Source organism: Dendropsophus ebraccatus, chromosome 1 (assembly GCF_027789765.1).
Source record: "Dendropsophus ebraccatus isolate aDenEbr1 chromosome 1, aDenEbr1.pat, whole genome shotgun sequence".
NCBI lineage: Eukaryota > Metazoa > Chordata > Amphibia > Anura > Hylidae > Dendropsophus > Dendropsophus ebraccatus.
The window spans coordinates 120,777,920-120,795,545 of NC_091454.1; the positions used below are offsets into that span (position 1 = coordinate 120,777,920).

The following is a 17,626-nucleotide window of genomic DNA, read 5'->3' on the forward strand; positions in this document are numbered from 1 at the left end:
AAATTTTATACGCCTCCGAGACAGTAAATTGAGTGTTGCTTTTAAAACATTTTCATTATTTTAATTTGCAGTGACCTTTCCCAACTCCTCACTATTTTTAGAAGGCCTACAACATAAGTGACATCTCTACTGTTCTGATATTATGTATATACATAGCCAGTAATATTGTGTGTCGCAGCTGATCACTGTTGACATCAGTGGTAATGGTTATAAGATAGGAGAAACAAAATCATTCTTTAATGCATAGACAGTTCTTGTAGGCTCTTCTACATGATAGTTTATCTGGAGTGTAACAAAAGCTGTGAACAAATGATGATATAATAATTTATTTAAGTGCCAGAACTTATTAATATTCACTATTACAAACAGCAACGATACCAACAAGTCCTGCAGGAAATTAAAGGACGGGATCTTATTATTGGAGAGCATAAAAAGAAAAACCAAGAAGTTCAGAAAAGGTAAAATTGCAGATGTTATCAACATTGTATCAGACCAACATGTTATTGCATACCAAGGCTACATTCACACGTTCTGTGTTCCTCACAAAACACGGAAGTGGAATGCCTGTAACGGACTGTCCCCCCGCCCAGGCAGCATCTGTAAGTAGATGCTGGGAGAAGGGGAACTGTACAGATATGCGCCACACTGTACTGACAGCGCCACACGGCTGATCCATTACAGCGCGGCGCATATCTGTACAGTTCCCCTGCTCCCAGCATCTACTTACAGATGCTGCCCGGGCGGGGGAGAGTCCGTTACAGGCACTCTACGTCCAAAACACGGAAGGTGTGAAGACAGCCTTATGGCCCTATTCCACGGAACGATTATCGTTCATAAACTCGCTCAAACGACCGCTCGTTAACGATCAATAAATGACTATTTTTCGCGAACGATTACACATTCAATCTAGTGGTAATGTGAACGATAACGATTATTTTGCGGTCGTTACATGATCGTTAAAACGTTCGCTAATTGTTAATTTGAATACAACACACCTACTTTTTAGACACATTTTACGAACGATTTAACGATTTCTAATTCAACAAAACGATTAGCGAATTATCGTTGGAAGACAAACGATTTTTTTTCGACATGTTGAAAAACTTTTGAGAACGATTCAACAACCATTTTGCTCGAGTCGTTCGATCGTTTTCATCAATTCAACGGAACGAGTATCGTTAACGAGCGGTCGTTTGAGCGAGTTTATGAACGATAATCGTTCCGTGGAATAGGGCCTTTAGACTGTCCCTCTGCAAAGGACACATCCCCTTTTCAGAGTTCTAAGGTGCTTTGTTGGTCACGAAAAAAAAAGTATTATCTTTCTCTTTAGTAAATATGGGCCATTATCTTATTATTGTATGCTATTCCACAGATATTAAAGGGGTTATCCAGAGCTACAAAAACATGGCCACTTTCTTCCAGAGACAGCCCCACATTTGTCTCCAGCTTGGGCAGGATTTTGCTGCTTAGTTCCATTGAAGTGAAAGGAGCCTAATTGCAAACCACACTTGAACTGCAGACAAGAGTCGTGTTGTCTCTGAAAGAAAATGGCCATGTTTTTGTAGCACTGGATAACCCCTTTGAGGGTCCATTCACAAGTACAGGAACTGCTACAGATATCAGTTTAAAGGGGAACTCCAGGTAGAGGTTAAAAAAATTAAATTTCTGCAGAAGCATAACGCATTACTTACCTATCTATCCCAGTTTTGAAACTACCAAAAATCCATTTGTTTTGGGGGGGGGGGGGTGTTGTTCTGTATTGTGTTTCTGTACTTCCTGGTTGAGCAGTTCCCAGAATGCAGTACTGGTTCCAGAATGCAGTACTTTCCCTCAGCTGTTCATCACAGTCCCCCACCCTGCCTATTCCCTGACCAACTCTGTTGCAGAACATCTAGGCTGCGTTCACACATTGCAGTTTCATTGTGTTACTGAATTACTTAATCATTTCATTGTGGTCCCACCCACACAGCACGCTGTATTCTCTACCTGTAACACCACACAGCACGCTGTATTCTCTGCCTGCAACACTGATAGTGGAATAAAGTAAAGAACTTTTAGAATTTTTCTTTTTTCTTTTCATCTCCACGCACATATTATGATTAAGCATCTTATATCTTTGAACTTGAGCCCCACAATAAGGAGATTATCCGATATTATCTTACATGGGATATACTGTTTATGCCTCGTTTTTTCTCCAGGTGGGATTGGCAGTTCCGGCTCTGATCCTCTCTGCCGTTTATCATTTACTTGTGTTACTGCATCATTTTTGTGAATACGCTGCAGTACTGAAATGAAACTCCAACATGTGTGAAAACAGCCCTAATTTCACTGCAGACTTTTGCAGTGCAGCAGGTGCTTCTGGACGGTTAGAGATGGTGAATCACTCAGGGGATTGGGGGATCCAGCCAAGCCTCCTGTGACATCACACCCTGCCCTCTCTCTGCATCAACAGCCTGTGCTCAGCAAACACACACAATGTGAGACAGAGGCATGGAATATTTGTCTCCTAAGGGGGATAGCAGTGGGAGCAGGAGACAATGTGAATTGGCACAGAGGTTATTTTTCTTTACTTAATGGATTTCTATCAGCTACCAGTGTGGCAGAACAGTACAGATATGGTAATACATTGTATAGACACATCTATATAACTTTGAATAGAAATTTTTATGTGGAGTTCCCCTTTAACTAAATAACTGAACACAGCATTAAATCTGCAGCTTTGAATCTGGGATATCACATTTGCTGCAGATTCTGTTCATGTGAATGCACCCTAAGGCTATGTTCACACAACATACTTCTTATGAAAAAAATGGCTGTTGTAATTTAAAACAACAGCCATTCTTTTCAAAATGCAATGATTTGCATTGAAGTCAGTGCAAACAATAGCCGTTTCACATAATGTATTGAACAGCCGTTGTTTGCTACGGCTGTCGAATTGATGTTCATGTCAATTATTTCTGGCCTTTGTCCATAGACTTCAAATCAATTTTCATTTATTTGAGTGCCAAACAACGGCCGCTGTTTATATGGTGTGTGAACATAGCCTAAAGGGGTATTATGGCTAATAATAATCTGGGTAAAATATATATATTATAATGTATTTTACCCAGATTATTATTATATATATTATTTAATTTTTATTTTTATTACATTTCTTTAATAAAATTAACTTTATTTAAGATACATATATATATATATATATATATATATATATATATATATATATATATATATATATATTTTAGTGGCAGTGCCAATGGCTGTGTTGGGAACTGCAGGGCAAAGGCAGTCTGTAGAAGAGACCTTTGCTCTGCTACATTGTGCCACGGCTGCAGAGCTAGTGACATAGGCTTCTTCCTCAGGTGCAAAGGGGCCATGTAGGCCCTTACTGCTGCCACACTATGTATAAATGTAAAAAAATTATACTGTATGTATATCTCAACAATAAGACAAAGGGTGTGTTTCTATGTTAACCATGTTTATAGGGTGCACTCACAAAATGTTTTATAAGCAAATTCATTTTATTTGTAATACACAGAAAAACAGGTAAAAGCATTTAAAAGATGACAAAATCCACACAGAGAGAGGACTAATCCAAACCTCCAGAACTCCAATATACAAAGAATATATATACCAGTAAATAATTTTGTTTGAAGGTTAGGCCCTGTCAAAAAGTTCAGCCTCAAGTGCAAGAATCAAAGAATCAGTAAAGTGCCAAACAAATGTTAGTAAATATTACCAAGAAAGGACAGGTGGCCAGGTGATGCCTTCACATAGCATTATTTACTGGTATACATATTATTTGTATATTTATAGTGGATACCTTTTATATACTGTGATAGGAGGGAGTTGGAGTTTGGATTTATACTCTCCCTGTGTGGATTTTGTCATCTTGTAAGGGCTTATTCCCACGTTCTGTATTGTATGGATGCTACGCAGTGGCGGATTAAATGTACCCTCGGCCCCGGGCTGTCCATCCAACCTGGGCCCCCCCCATCACGAATAATACCTGTGTATAAAAAAAAAAAAAATCACCTCACCGTGACCACCTCCATTACCACCACATAGTGACTAAGGGGTCATTCACATGTCTGTAGAGTTTCATCCATACACGGACGGTGTTCTGTGGACCGGACCAGGGAGCTCCCAGCATCAGGATCAATTATGATGTTGGGATCTTCTAGGCAGTTTAACAGTTCCCGCTAGTGTACTGTACCAACTGCAAGGCTGTGTCAGTACATTAGCACAAACCATATACTGTACCATTTAGACCTCAACGGTACAAAGGCTCTGCACACTATAGAAGTTATTACAGTGCAGTTACTAATGACTTACAGGTGATGTCTTCTCTGATTGCTGTAGCTCACTTTTTGCTTTCTTCTTCATTTGGCACGGCCACCACGAAGATTTCTCTGACCACAACTTGTCTGCAGGGGGGCAGCTGGGAGTGACTGGGGCAGGTGACTTGGCCAGCTGGGGGTGACTGGGGCTGCTGGGGCGGGGGACAGCTGGAGGTGACAGGGGCCGGGGTTAGTTGGGAGTGGCAGTGGGACCAGCTGGGATGACTGGGGCAAGGGAAACAGCTGGAGGACATCTGGAGATGACTGGGGGACAGCTGGGGGTGACAGGGGGACAGCTGGGTGACTGGGGCTGACAGGGGGACTGCTGGGGGTGACTGGGGAACTGCTGTGGGTGGCTTCTGGGGGGTAACAAGGGAACTGCTGGGGGGTGACTAGATACTGCTGGGGGTGACTGGGGGACAGCTGGGAGTGACTGGGGGACAGCTGTGGGTTACTAGGGGACTACTGGAGGTGATGGGGCTACTGGGGGTACAGTAGGACAGCTGGTAGGGACATGGAGACAGCTGGGGTGACTGTGGGTGACAGGGGCTGCTGGGGGTGACAGGGGGACAGCTGGGGGTTACTAGGGGACTACTGGAAGTGACAGGGGCTACTAGGGGGGACGGGGGGACATGGGGACGTCTGGGGTGACAGGGGCTGCTGGGGGTGACAGTGGGACAGCTGGGATGACAGGGGCTGCTGGGGTTGACTGGGGGACTGCTGGGGGTGACAGGGGGTACTTGGGGTGACTAGGGGACTGCTGGGGGTGATAGGGGTGACTGGGGGACTGCTGGGGGTGACAGGGGGTACTAAGGGACTGCTGGGGGTGACAGGGGGGACTGCTGGGGGTGACAAGGGGTACTAGGGGACTGCTGGGGGTGACAGAGGGTACTGGGAGACTGCTGGGGGTGACACGGGGTGACTGGGGGACTGCTGGGGGTCACTGGGGGTACTGGGGGTGATTGGGGGACTGCTGGGGGTGACGGGGTACTGAGAGACTGCTAGGGGTGACAGGGGTACGGGGGTGACTGAGGGACTGCTGGGGGTGACTGGGGGACTGCTGGGGGTGACAGGGGTGACTGCGGGACTGCTGGGGGTGACAGGGTGTACTGGGGAACTGCTGGGGGTGACAAGGGGTACTGGGGGTGACTGGGGGAATGCTGGGTGTGACAGGGGGACTGCTGGGGGTGACAGTGGCTGCTGGGGGTGACTGGGTGACTGCTGGGGGTGACAGGGGCTACTGAGGGTGGCTTGGTGATTGCTAGGGGTGACAGGGTACTGGGGGTGACTGCTGGGGGTGACAGGACTGCTGGGGGTGACTGCTGGGGGTGACAGGACTGCTGGGGGTTACAGGACTGCGGGTGACAGTGGCTACTGGGGGACTGCTGGGGGTGATTGGGGGACTGCTGGGGGTGATTGGGGGACTGCTGGGGGTGACGGGCTGAATCCGGCACCTACCTGGAGGAGGAGGGCGCACAGGCCGCAGGGACCGCCTGATTGGGGGATGGCGCCGCTGGGGTGGACGTGAGTGCGTCCGTACGTGCGTCTGTGCGTGCGGGGGGCGCGGATTGGGCGGGAGCGGACGGGGAGAGGGCAGATGCGGGCGGGGAGAGGGCGGATGCGGGCGGGGAGAGGGCGAGAAGGGGGTGGGAGTGGGTGGGACACTGCTATTCCAGGGGGAGCGCCTGTAAACTGACGCTGTCCTCTGACTGGTGAGTGAGGGCCCAGTCAGATGACAGCATGGATATATGCGACAGCACTGGGCATGGGCCCCCCCGGAGCCTCGAGCCCCGGGCGGCCACCCAAAAAGCCCTTATTATAATCCGCCACTGATGCTACGGACAGGGAAGTCCTGAACTGTAGTTTTTCTCTGCCTGGCATCATGTATCAATATCATGCCAGGATTGGGGAAGGTGTGTGAATTTTCGTCGCACTGTAGTGTTAAGTGTAGTGTAATCATTACAGTGCAGTGAGGATTCAAACAGTTTTGAACAGTATTGATACATCATGCCAGGCGGAGAAACACTCCACTACAGGGCTTCCCTGTCCTTAGCTTCCGTAATATATAGGACATGGGAATAAGCCCTAAGGCTATGTTAACACATAGTATTTAATAAGCATTTAAATTATCGCTATTTTACAGTGAATTGTGGAATATGCTGCAAAATAGCTCAAATTAACACTAGTTAAATGTTATGTGGTAGCATAGTCTACGGGCCCTATTCCACCGGACGATTATCGTTTGCATAATCGTTAACAATTTTAAACGACCGCTATTGCGAAAGACCTGAAAACATTCACTCATTTCCATGGAACAATAATCGTTACTTATGATCGTAATTGCGATAGTTTTTTCTTCGCTATTTATTCGCTATTGCGTTCGTATCTATTGCGAACGAACGAACAACGTCCTATTCAATGCGAACGATTTGCGAACGTTTTGCGAACGAGCAACGATAAAAATAGGTCCAGGTCTTATAAAGCGATCAACGTTTTCTCGTTCGGTCGTTAATCGTTAAATACATTTCAACCGAAACATTATCGTTTAGATTCGAACGATTTAACAATAATCTGAACAATAATCGTCCGGTGGAATAGGGCCCTAAATCCTTTTAATTGTTGTTCTGTATTTAACAAATAAAATTGATTGCTTATAGTTATAATACATTTGGGGAGTCCTTTGTCATACCCTGAGATTGTGTGCACCCCCTTAATCTTGGAGGTGCATTTTCTTTAAATGGTTTACCCAGGAATAGAAAAAACATAGCTATTTTCTTCCAGAAACAGCTCCACTCTTGTCCTCAGTTTGTGGGTGTTATTGCAGCTCATTTGTATTAAAGTTATTTAAGCAGCATTGTAATACTACTCACTACCTAAAGACAGGTGTGGTGCTGTTTTGCACTTTTAATAAAGTAAAGTTATATGACTATTAAAGAAATGCAAAAAATAAAATAATGTTTATTTGCCAGAATACCCCTTTAAAGCCAAATGTTAGAGTCTTGATCACAGTTTTAGGTTATGTTCACACAACATCTTTTTATGCAAGATAATGGCTGTCAGTGTTAAAAAAAAAAAACGTCTATTATTTTTAAAGCAACACAAAATATTGTGTGAACATAGCCTTACACTGCTTGTGGTTAAATTATTATTACTACAAGGAGATAAGATTAGGGTTAATCAGAGTTAAAGGAGCATTCAGGTTTCGGCAAATAAATGTTAATCCTTTTATAATAAAATTTATACTTTTTGCATCAGTCTTATGGTTTTCCGATCCATGCTAGCTTCAGAGCTTGATGCCGTAAGTTCCGAGTTACAGTCCATAGCACATAGTCTGTGCACAGACCGTAATTGCTGAAAGTGTGAATGCCTCCTAAGATGGGCTTTTTTAACATTTTAGTCAAATATATTTATATTTTTTTATGTTTTAGACTAAAAGAATTCGCCAAGATGTATGACATAATCCGCAATGAAAGAAACAAGTGTGTCAGCTTCATTCAGATGGCTACCCAACGAGCTGCAGAACTGCGCGAAAAACTCAAAATCTATGGAAACGAGATGGAAATACTGAGAACTAACGTTTCAAGCAAAGAAAGGTCTGTGTAGTATAATAAGATATAGAGAAGTGATGAACTGACTGGCTGAAAGCACATTTCCTGATATGTCTATTTATGAGCATTCGGAAAGAGAATTTTAAATAAAGACACACTCTACAAGCTCTCATTGAAGGCAGAGCACGCTGTGGGATTCAGAAAGTATTTTAAATATTTATTTTATGTTAGAATAAATCACTGACATGATGATTTTACAAGAAACTTGCTTGCTGTGCAGGTGATTATATGGTATTACTGATACAAAACTTAAAGGAGAAGTCTGGCAAAATTTGTTATTAAAGTATTTTATTGCCCCCCAAAAGTTATACAAATCACCAATATACACTTATTACGGGAAATGCACATAAAGTGCTTTTTTCCCTGCACTTACTACTGCATCAAGGCTTCACTTCCTGGATAACATGGTTGTGTCACGACCCGACTCCCAGAGCTGTGCAGGCTGTGGCTGCTGGAGAGTATTATGCCAGGGGAAACTGAGGGACACAAGGCACTGGAGGGACACTGAGCATCCCTCTGCCATCATCCTCTCCAGCAGCCCGCACAGCTCTGGTAGTTGGGTCGTGACATCATCATTTTATCCAGGAAGTGAAGCCTTGATGCAGTAGTAAGTGCAGGGAAAAAAGCACTTTATGTGCATTTTCCATAATAAGTGTATATTGGTGATTTGCATAACTTTTGGAGGGCAATACAATACTTTAATAAACATTTTCTCATTTAACATTTTAAATGCTCTTTAAGATGGAGGATAAAATTATTATTATATTGACAAACAATATTACTGCCACCTTTCTGTTATGACTCCTGTAAACAGAGACACATAATTTAAGATGATAAACGTGCCTCTCTGTGCTTCCTGGTAGGGTGCTAAGTATGGCAACAACATGATGACACTACAGGGCTTAGTATGCAAGCTACAATGTCACTACAGTCAGTGTAAATGCGTAATGTTTTGTAGTTCCAATAAAGGTATGTATAGTGTGAGAAAATGCTACCTAAGCTGTTTTGTTGGAAATGCATTCCAAAAGGAAAAAAAATGTCTGAAACTAATCGACAACCTTCCTATAATAGGCAGCTCCAAAAAGCCATTTTAAAGCAAACCAACAACCACATGATACGGGATAGCCTGCAGAAGGATGTCAGTAGACTTAGCCTACATCTTCAAGAGGTGAAAGAAAAGAGGGAACAGAAGAAAATGGAGATTGGGAGACTCACCAATATGATTAACCAGGCAGAGGAAGAAATGGTGGGACTTCGGAAAAAGTATGAATCAGCTGTCAAAAACAGGAATGAGAGGTAAGCATGGGAGAATCTCATTTGTAGAGTTTATTATTAGTACCTGACCATTTTGCACAGCGATCTAGAGCTGTGTGATTTAGAGTCTATTGTGCTATGGGGAGATAAAAATTGACAAAAGGACATGCATATACAGGCTTGCCTGTATGTGTCACACATTGCTAAGCCTTGACCGGAATCCCCAACGGATTAAACAAACAAACAAAAAAAAAATTACAAAATTACATTTTCACACATAGCATTTCCATCAGTCTTTTGGTCCATATTTTTTCAACCAAAACCAGGAGTAGGTTGAAAACACAGAAACTGTGCAAATCTTTCTATTATACCTTTTCCCGCTCAATTCCACTCCTGATTTTGGCTACAAATATTGACAGAAATAGTGACCAAAATATAATGTGTGATCGTAGCCCATTTCAGAAACTAACAAGTCAACATTAAAATAAAGTCTGCCCCACTTGTTAACATGTGAAGTGCTTATTGTACATTTAGGCTACAGGGTAACTTAGGTTGCAGCAGGGCAGTGGCGGATTAAATGTACTCTGGGCTCCAGGCTGTCCACCCAACCTGGCCCCCCCACCCCCACCACTGGCCCCAATTATCAGTGTTCAGTCCCACTGCCAGCCACAAAGCCAGGGTAAGTGACCACATTATATGGACTACAAGATGTTGGGAAAGCTGAGTGACCTTCATAATACTTACTACTGTACAAGATGCTTGGAAAGCTGAGGGACCTCCATTATACAAGATGCTTGGAAACTGGGTGACCTCCAACTGGCAGAGATAGAGTTACCATCCTTCCTGCTGTACAGCCACTCTTTCCTCCTCAGGCCCTGTGCACCCTGGCAGTGGATTTGTTAGGCTTACCGGGATTGATGGCAACTATGCACGCCGCTTGGCTGGGCTGGAGGTGGCTTCTCCTCTCCCTCAGGGCACTCAGTCCACTCCGCTCTTTTCTTCATGCAGCAGTGCCTGGTTCAAGACGCTGCATCCCACCCACCTGGATCATACTGGCATGGACAGCCTCAGAAGAGAGCGGAGCAGAGAGCAGAGATAATTGCTGGGAGGAAGGGATGAGTAAAGTGATTTAAAAGTCTGACCACCCAGGAATCTGGGACCGAGGAAGTCCGTACTCCCGGGACAGCACTGCTGCAGAACTTCACTCAGGGTTCCACTGGATCCTGGGAGTGATGTGCTGCTATGTTACATGCATAGTAGTAATGTGGCTGGTTTGGACAGCATGGGCCCCCCCAGAGCCTCAGGCTGCCGCCCAAGCCACAAACGTTATAATCCGCCAATGCAGCAGGGGTTGTAAGGCAAAATATCATAATAATCGCACAAATGGGCTTGTGCTGTATGACAGGTAATGTCAGTGAATGTGGTTGCCTTATGACCCACAAGTAGCAAAGACCTGACAAAAAGGATATCTCAGATCAATTTCATGGAGCCCTCAGATTGCAGATGTGGGCACAAGTAGGTTGCAACATCCCGTTCACTTACATAAGCTCTAGTGTAGCACAATCCATTCCAATGTGACACAGTAATATTATCTTCACTTTTTCAATTAAAAATAACAATACAAAAGTGACTTCACACATCCTTACTTAGCATATACATCATCTATGCAAGCCAAGTGCAACCATTTGTTATAGACCAGTGTGTGGTCTTATTCTTCAATATTACATCACTGTCTTGCTATAATACAAATCTATGCTCTGAACAGATCAGCATTATTCACACAAATCATATATCCAAGTATTCCTGTGAAATCTTTCCAAATGAATATTTTACCTGATTTCACAGCCTGTACCGCCATGTCAGTGAGAGTGAGTGAGGGTGAGGGGAAGGGAGGGGGAAGAGAGGTAGCATGGTTAAAAGGGGGAATTTGCAGTTCTTCAAGCAGGTTCATCAGAAAAGATAGGTGTTAGGGTCCTATTTCACGGGCCGATGGGGGCCCGATCGACGATGTAAACGAGCGCTGATCTGCTAAGATTGGCGCTCGTTTAGTGGGCCTATTCCACGGCCCGATGATCGTTGAGAGAGGGCTGCAGGGACATTGTTACCGATGTCCTTGCAGCCCTTGCACCATACATTACCGGGTAGAACTTTTCCTCCGCTCCATCTTCCTCCCTGTTTCCCGCGGCGCATCAGCAGCTCCGGAGCGGCTTGACTGAGCTGTCAGACAGCTCAGCCAATCACTGGCCGCGGCGGTCCTGGTCTGACTGCTCAGTCAGGCCGCTCTGGAGCTGCTGATGCTGTGCCACCGGACCCGGGGAGGAAGACGGAGCGGAGGAGAAGTCCTGCCAGGTAATATATGCTGCTTCTCAAATCGTAGGTCGCCCGCTGCGCCCGCTATTCCACTGTAGTGATGTGCGGTGGGGGACCGATGATTTTAGGTCTGGCCCTAAATAAACGATCAGCCGATGACACGATCGTTTTCTCTATTCCACTAAGCGATAATCAAATCACATCGGGACGATTCAGCCAATTATTGCTCCTGTGGAATAGGCCCCTTACTGTACATTTACAAAAAGCAAATGTATTAAGCTTATTTTAGCCCTTAAAAGCGAACCATCTTGGGCAATCACATCCCCCTAGGGAACTAGTGACTAGTTTTTTAGTGAACTTAGCTGGTTTTGTGTATTGGATGTTTATCTAGATTGTTTTTTTATTGATATAACCAGGGGAGTCCAGTTAATTGAGCGGGAGGAAGAAGTCTGTATCTTTTATGAGAAGATAAATACTCAGGAAATGCTGCTGAGGAATGGTGATGTGGAGATGATGGCACTGGATGAAAAGACTCGCTTCCTAAAGATGCGGGTCACAGAAGAGACAAGACAAATTGAACAAATCAAGAAAGAGTTGCCAAATAAGAAGGCGCTGGAATCTGATCTTATAACACTACAAATCCAGGTCAGAACTATCAGCAGTTAACTTTCTGTCAACCTGAATATCAATGTGTGTGAACCATGTGTTGTTTTTTTTGTTTTTTTTTCAGTCAAACACTAGAGCAGATGTTAGAACAATAGCAAAGGAAACACATTAAAGGAAACCAATCACATTAAAAATGGCTATTAAGCTTATGAAGTGTGCTGATAAATCATTCAGCACACTTCCCATACATGTTCTTATATCCCCCATCCCTGCAAATGAAAACTTATATTCTTACTTTTACAGATTGGCACGCTGTATGGTAATAACCCCTAAGTAGTCATCTGGGCTGTGGGCAGGTAGTCATGGTCCCCTGGGCGGTTCGCCGTCGTAATCACGCCCCTCTGGACGTGAGGGGCATGATTCAAACTTCAGTAAAGCTGTGACGTCCTCCAGAGGCGTGCTGTAGCGTCTGACGGCGCAATGACATTCCCATCACGAGAACATTGGCGCACCGCCGGACACTACAGCACCCCTCTGGAGGACGTCACAGCTTCACTAGAGTTTGAATCATGCACCTGGGCGTGATTACATCGCCGACCCGCCCAGGGGACAGTGACTACCTTCCCTCAGCCCACCGCCCAGATGACTACTTGGGGGTTATTACCATACAGCGTGCCAATCTGTAAAAGATTAAAAGTTTTCATTTGCAGGGATGGGGGATATAAGGACATGTATGGGCAGTGTGCTGGGTGATTTATCAGCACACTTTCTGAGCTTAATAGCTATTTTTAACCTTATTCTCTTTAAAAATGGATTTGTGGATCTTTCATGAACCAAAGATACAGGCATATGAACGAACCCTTAGGGTACTATTAGACGGACGGATGATAGCCTGATCAATAATGTAAATGAGCACAGATCTGCTAGATTGGGGCTTGTTTACTGAGCCTATTACACAACTCGATTATCAGTTACCAAGGGCGGCTCAGACATTGTTAGCAATATCCAAGCAGCCCTTACCCTAAACTGTTACTGCATTACCTCTCCACGCTCCTGGTTTCTCCTGCCGCAGCTGCAGCTTCAGAGCGGTCTCTGAGCTGACAGGCCACTCAGCCAAACACTGGCCAGGACCACTGCGGCCAGTCATTGGCTGAGAGGCCTATCAGCTAAGAGACCGCTCTGCTGCGGCACCGGGAAGCGAGCAGAGAGCAGAAGACCAGGAGCGAATACACGTAGTGATTCTCAGTCGGTGGCTGATGATCTTGGTGTTGGACCTAAAGACACGATCAGCCAACGATCGTCGTCATTGGCTGATCGTTGTCTCTATTACACAGGGCGATAATCGGCCTGATTCGGCCTATTATCGCACTGTGTAATAGGGCCCTTAGGGTCCTATTAGACAAAGCGATTTTTAATGATTAACGATCGCAAACAAGGTTGTTTATCGTTAACCTGTAAACGATAGTCGTTAGATACGATCGTTACTACGATTGTTTACTCCATCTGATCCCAGCAAAACATTTTGAAATTACACTGAACAATTGGTGAATAAATGAAGAATTACAGTGAATGATTAACAACGATTTTAGGGTCAGATCTAAATCAAAGGTCCACGAACAAATTTTCGGTCATTGCCTGTAATTTAATATCGATTAATATAACTATTTTCTGCACGAATATCGCCCTTTGTAATAGGGCTCTTAGAAGCAGTAGGGGTCGATGTGGGAGCGATCTTTACTGAACACGAACATTTAAGCCCCTATTACACGAACGGGTAAGTGAAGGGGGGGCCTGCGGGGAGCTATTTCACAGAGCTACAGCAGCAGATGGTTGCCATCGTTGGCTTTCAACATGTTGAAAGACGTTAAAAGACACAAAACGATTATCGTCCGATAATTGCTCGGTGTAATAGGGCCTTTAGGCCATGCAATTAACATAATGTTTGAAGCAGTTTTTAAGCCTTTTGTTTACTTTTTCGCACTTTTTTTATACAGTGTTTACACCCCATTTCTTTGTTTTGGGGTTGTGCCATTTTGGGGTTACAGCGAAACTTAGTTTAAAAAAATTACTTTTCGTCATTTGGGCACTATATATTCTAAGAATTGGCTGGGGGAAAAAAAATTAAGCGCTTTGATTTTCAGTACGATCCCATTAGTAAACCAACAATCTTTAATGCAGCCTTGACAGTGACAAAAAAGCGGGGCCTAAGGTTCTTGTGTCTTAGGCCTGCTGCTTCTATCCTGCCTCTTTTTTTTTTTTTTTTTTTTTTAGCAATCTTCCCAGCCTGAATTTACGCCATGTACATATTTCACACACACACACACACACACACACACACATCATGTTGTACAGAGTTGGTTTAGGTGTTTTGACTCCTCATAAGCTGTATCCCTTCCTCTTTGATACTGTCACAGCTGCATTAAAGATTTTTTTAATGAAGATCACAGCAATGACGTCTTGAGAGCTATAGTAAATTATTAAAACATTTAGAATGGTACCAGCAGACCAATGGGGATTGGGTGTGTTTGTGACAAATTTGCTTTCAAGAACACATTTTATAAGGAATGAATACTTGTCCATGGAATATTCTCTACAATCTATCTTCAACTTTGTACATTCACAGATCTTGTTCTGTTTACTTCCACGCTGTAAGTTCAATACTATTTTAGGCAAATGTCATTATGCGTCCAGCTGCTAACGGCCAACCAGTGGAAAATTATCTAGTAGGAGAATACAAGGCCCATAGAAGAGATGGTGATGTTTACTGCCTTTCTTGATGCTGGTCAATTAAAATTGTATACTCTTACAATATCTGGTAATAACTTTTGTCAAACAGCTTTCCCAGTGTAATGATAAAGTAGCTGAACTTGAAGACCTGGCACAAAGTCCTGATAAAGAAAGCCGGATACGCATACTAGATGGAAAGGATCCATCTCTGCAAGATCTTATGAAGAAAATGGAGGAGGTAGGGATGGTGACAATTGTAACAGAAAGCAAATGTTAGTTCCATACTAGTATGAATACTACTGTAGTGATTAGAATGAGAAAGAGAGGAACGCCATAGAAGTCTACAGTCTTTTAAATGCTTATCTTTGCTAAAATGTTAACACTGTATATGCATACCATTATTACTTCAACTCTAAAAAAGTTTGTTGCGTATGAGTGGAACTGCATATATATATATATATATATATATATATATATATATATATATATATATATATATATATATATATAATCAAAAACATGAACTGGTAAAGTGCTACTAGGCGATGTGTGAATTATACCTTAAAACTACCCGCTTATTTTCAGAAGGGATTTTCAAATTCACAGGAATGAAAACTGTAAGATTTCAGGATTATTCTAGAATATTGATATTGAAAAAAATATTGGCAATATTATGCGTGTTAAGCAGCTTTTTGTCCTGGAACATAAAGGATGTCCTTACCCAGGGCACTTATTATATCCAAATTCCAAGTTTCAACATATTCTGCAGTTCTATACACACAGTATGTGTAGGGGCGTGTCCTGTTGCTGCACAGCAGTATAAACTGCCACTTCCAATATGGCTGCTGTCATGAGCAGTTTCCATGGTAACACAATCATACCAGAATGACTTAATTTACATCCAAAATTCTTTCAAAGGTAACTGTTTAAATGGTACAGTAAGTATACTTACCTGTCCATTGCTGTAATATACCTTACTATGCTCAATTGCTCAGAGAATTTTAGAAATTCAGAAGTTAATAAAAAGAAGTATCCTCATACGTCAGTAACAGTAATCTTAATATTTATATTATAATCTTATATTTTCATTAATCTTAATATTATAATCTTATATTTTCATTAAATTCAATACAGTTGTAACACCAGTAGTAGGCACTATGATAGATAGATAGATAGATAGATAGGGGGGGAAGGTAAGGGGGTAAGGAAAGAGAGGGGAAGGGATGGGGAGAAGTTTCGATGAAGCCTCTTTTTTTTTTTTTTTTTTATTCTCAATTTAATTCATTTTTTAACTTTTATAAAAACGGACAGTACAATTAACACCCAAAGAGTGTAAAGGCACATGTGTAGAGATACACAAGAAAAAATTGCCGTATAGGACTACAGCAAAAATTATACCTGATGCATTCCGCAGCTCCCAAATTTTCAGAGTTGCATGCATTAGGAAAGGCAGGAAGTGAGCCAATGCTCAATCTAAAACCGAAGAAAAAAGAGGAGGAGGTAAGAAGGAATAAAAGGTGAGCATAGAAAGAGCGTGAGAAAAAGAGGAGGGAATAGGTGGGGGACGGGGAAAGGTGCACAGGTAGCACCTCACTGAGCCAAAAGAGACTTGTATCCATCTGTTTCGGTGAATTGGTCCCAATGAAACCAAGTCCGGAAGAAACGAGAGGCACGGCCGTACAGCTGTGCAGTGAGATATTTTATGCATTTAATATCTTCAGCTTTTTGGATCCACATAGAAATGATAGGGGGAATCAGGTTGTCACCAGAGAGCGGTAATACATGCTCGGGCAGCGTTAACCAGGTGTCGGAGAACAGAGTGACGGTAACTCTTAAGAGGAACGTCTAACACATGTAGGAGAAAGAATGTTTGAGAGAAGGGAAGCTGATGGTCAGTGAAGGTTGAGGAGTTGTGCCACACTTCTTTCCAGAAGGAGACCAGTTTAGGACAACTCCAGAATGTATGTAAAAGGGAGATGAAGCCTCTCCTTGTCTCTCTTTATGTAGTGATAACTCTGCGGTGCTTTTAATTATCACTGTTATTCTGAGACTGTTTTTTCGTGACATATTCCCCTTTATGTTAGTGGTATACTTTGGTTGATACATTCAGTAGTTTATTTAAAAAAAAAAACACATTTGCGCAAAAACTTAAAAAAGTTACGTTTCTTTATATTCAAAATTCTCTTGTTCTAAGAAAAATAGTTATGCCACATGAACTAATTATTACTGTAACATCTACAACATGTCTGCTTTATGATGACGTTATTTGGTGAACGTCCTTTTACTTGTTAGAATGTTAGAGGGCTTCAATATTTTGTAAATAATAATTTTTATTTGTATAGCACTAACAGATTCCGCAGCACTTTACAATTCTGGGGGTACATACATAGACATTACAGAGATATACATATAATTATCCATACATGAGGAGTGAGGGCCCTGCTCGCATACATGAGCTTACTGACTATTAGGAAGAGGTTTGAGACAAAATGGCAAAGGGGCAAAGTGCATCTTTGGTGTTACAATTCCCAATACGAAAATACCAATACAATACCAAAGTGTGTCCATTTTCTTCCTCCTTCCAGTTTACATTTAAAGCCCTTGTGGGGCACTGGGCAGGGTCCTCTTCCCATTTACAGTAAATTTGTCATCTGGCATTCATGTTCCAAACTGCAGATACTTACTGTTTATATCTAGGCAAAGCAATCATGGTATTAGATGATTGATCTGTGACTGTGTACAACTGAATGCTCTGCTTGCCGACACCCCCCGGTCTCTGCG

The 17,626-nt window shown here is 42.9% G+C and overlaps 1 protein-coding gene across 1 annotated transcript in view; it reads left to right on the forward strand.

Moving 5' to 3' along the window:
• Positions 1 to 17,626, forward strand: part of CCDC146 (coiled-coil domain containing 146) — an 89,033-nt gene that overhangs the window by 65,602 nt on the left and 5,805 nt on the right. The window contains exons 12-16 of the mRNA XM_069978058.1: positions 370 to 458; positions 7,769 to 7,933; positions 9,020 to 9,244; positions 11,929 to 12,157; positions 14,955 to 15,083. Coding sequence (XP_069834159.1) covers positions 370 to 458; positions 7,769 to 7,933; positions 9,020 to 9,244; positions 11,929 to 12,157; positions 14,955 to 15,083 — 837 coding nt within the window. The remainder of the gene's footprint in view (positions 1 to 369; positions 459 to 7,768; positions 7,934 to 9,019; positions 9,245 to 11,928; positions 12,158 to 14,954; positions 15,084 to 17,626) is intronic.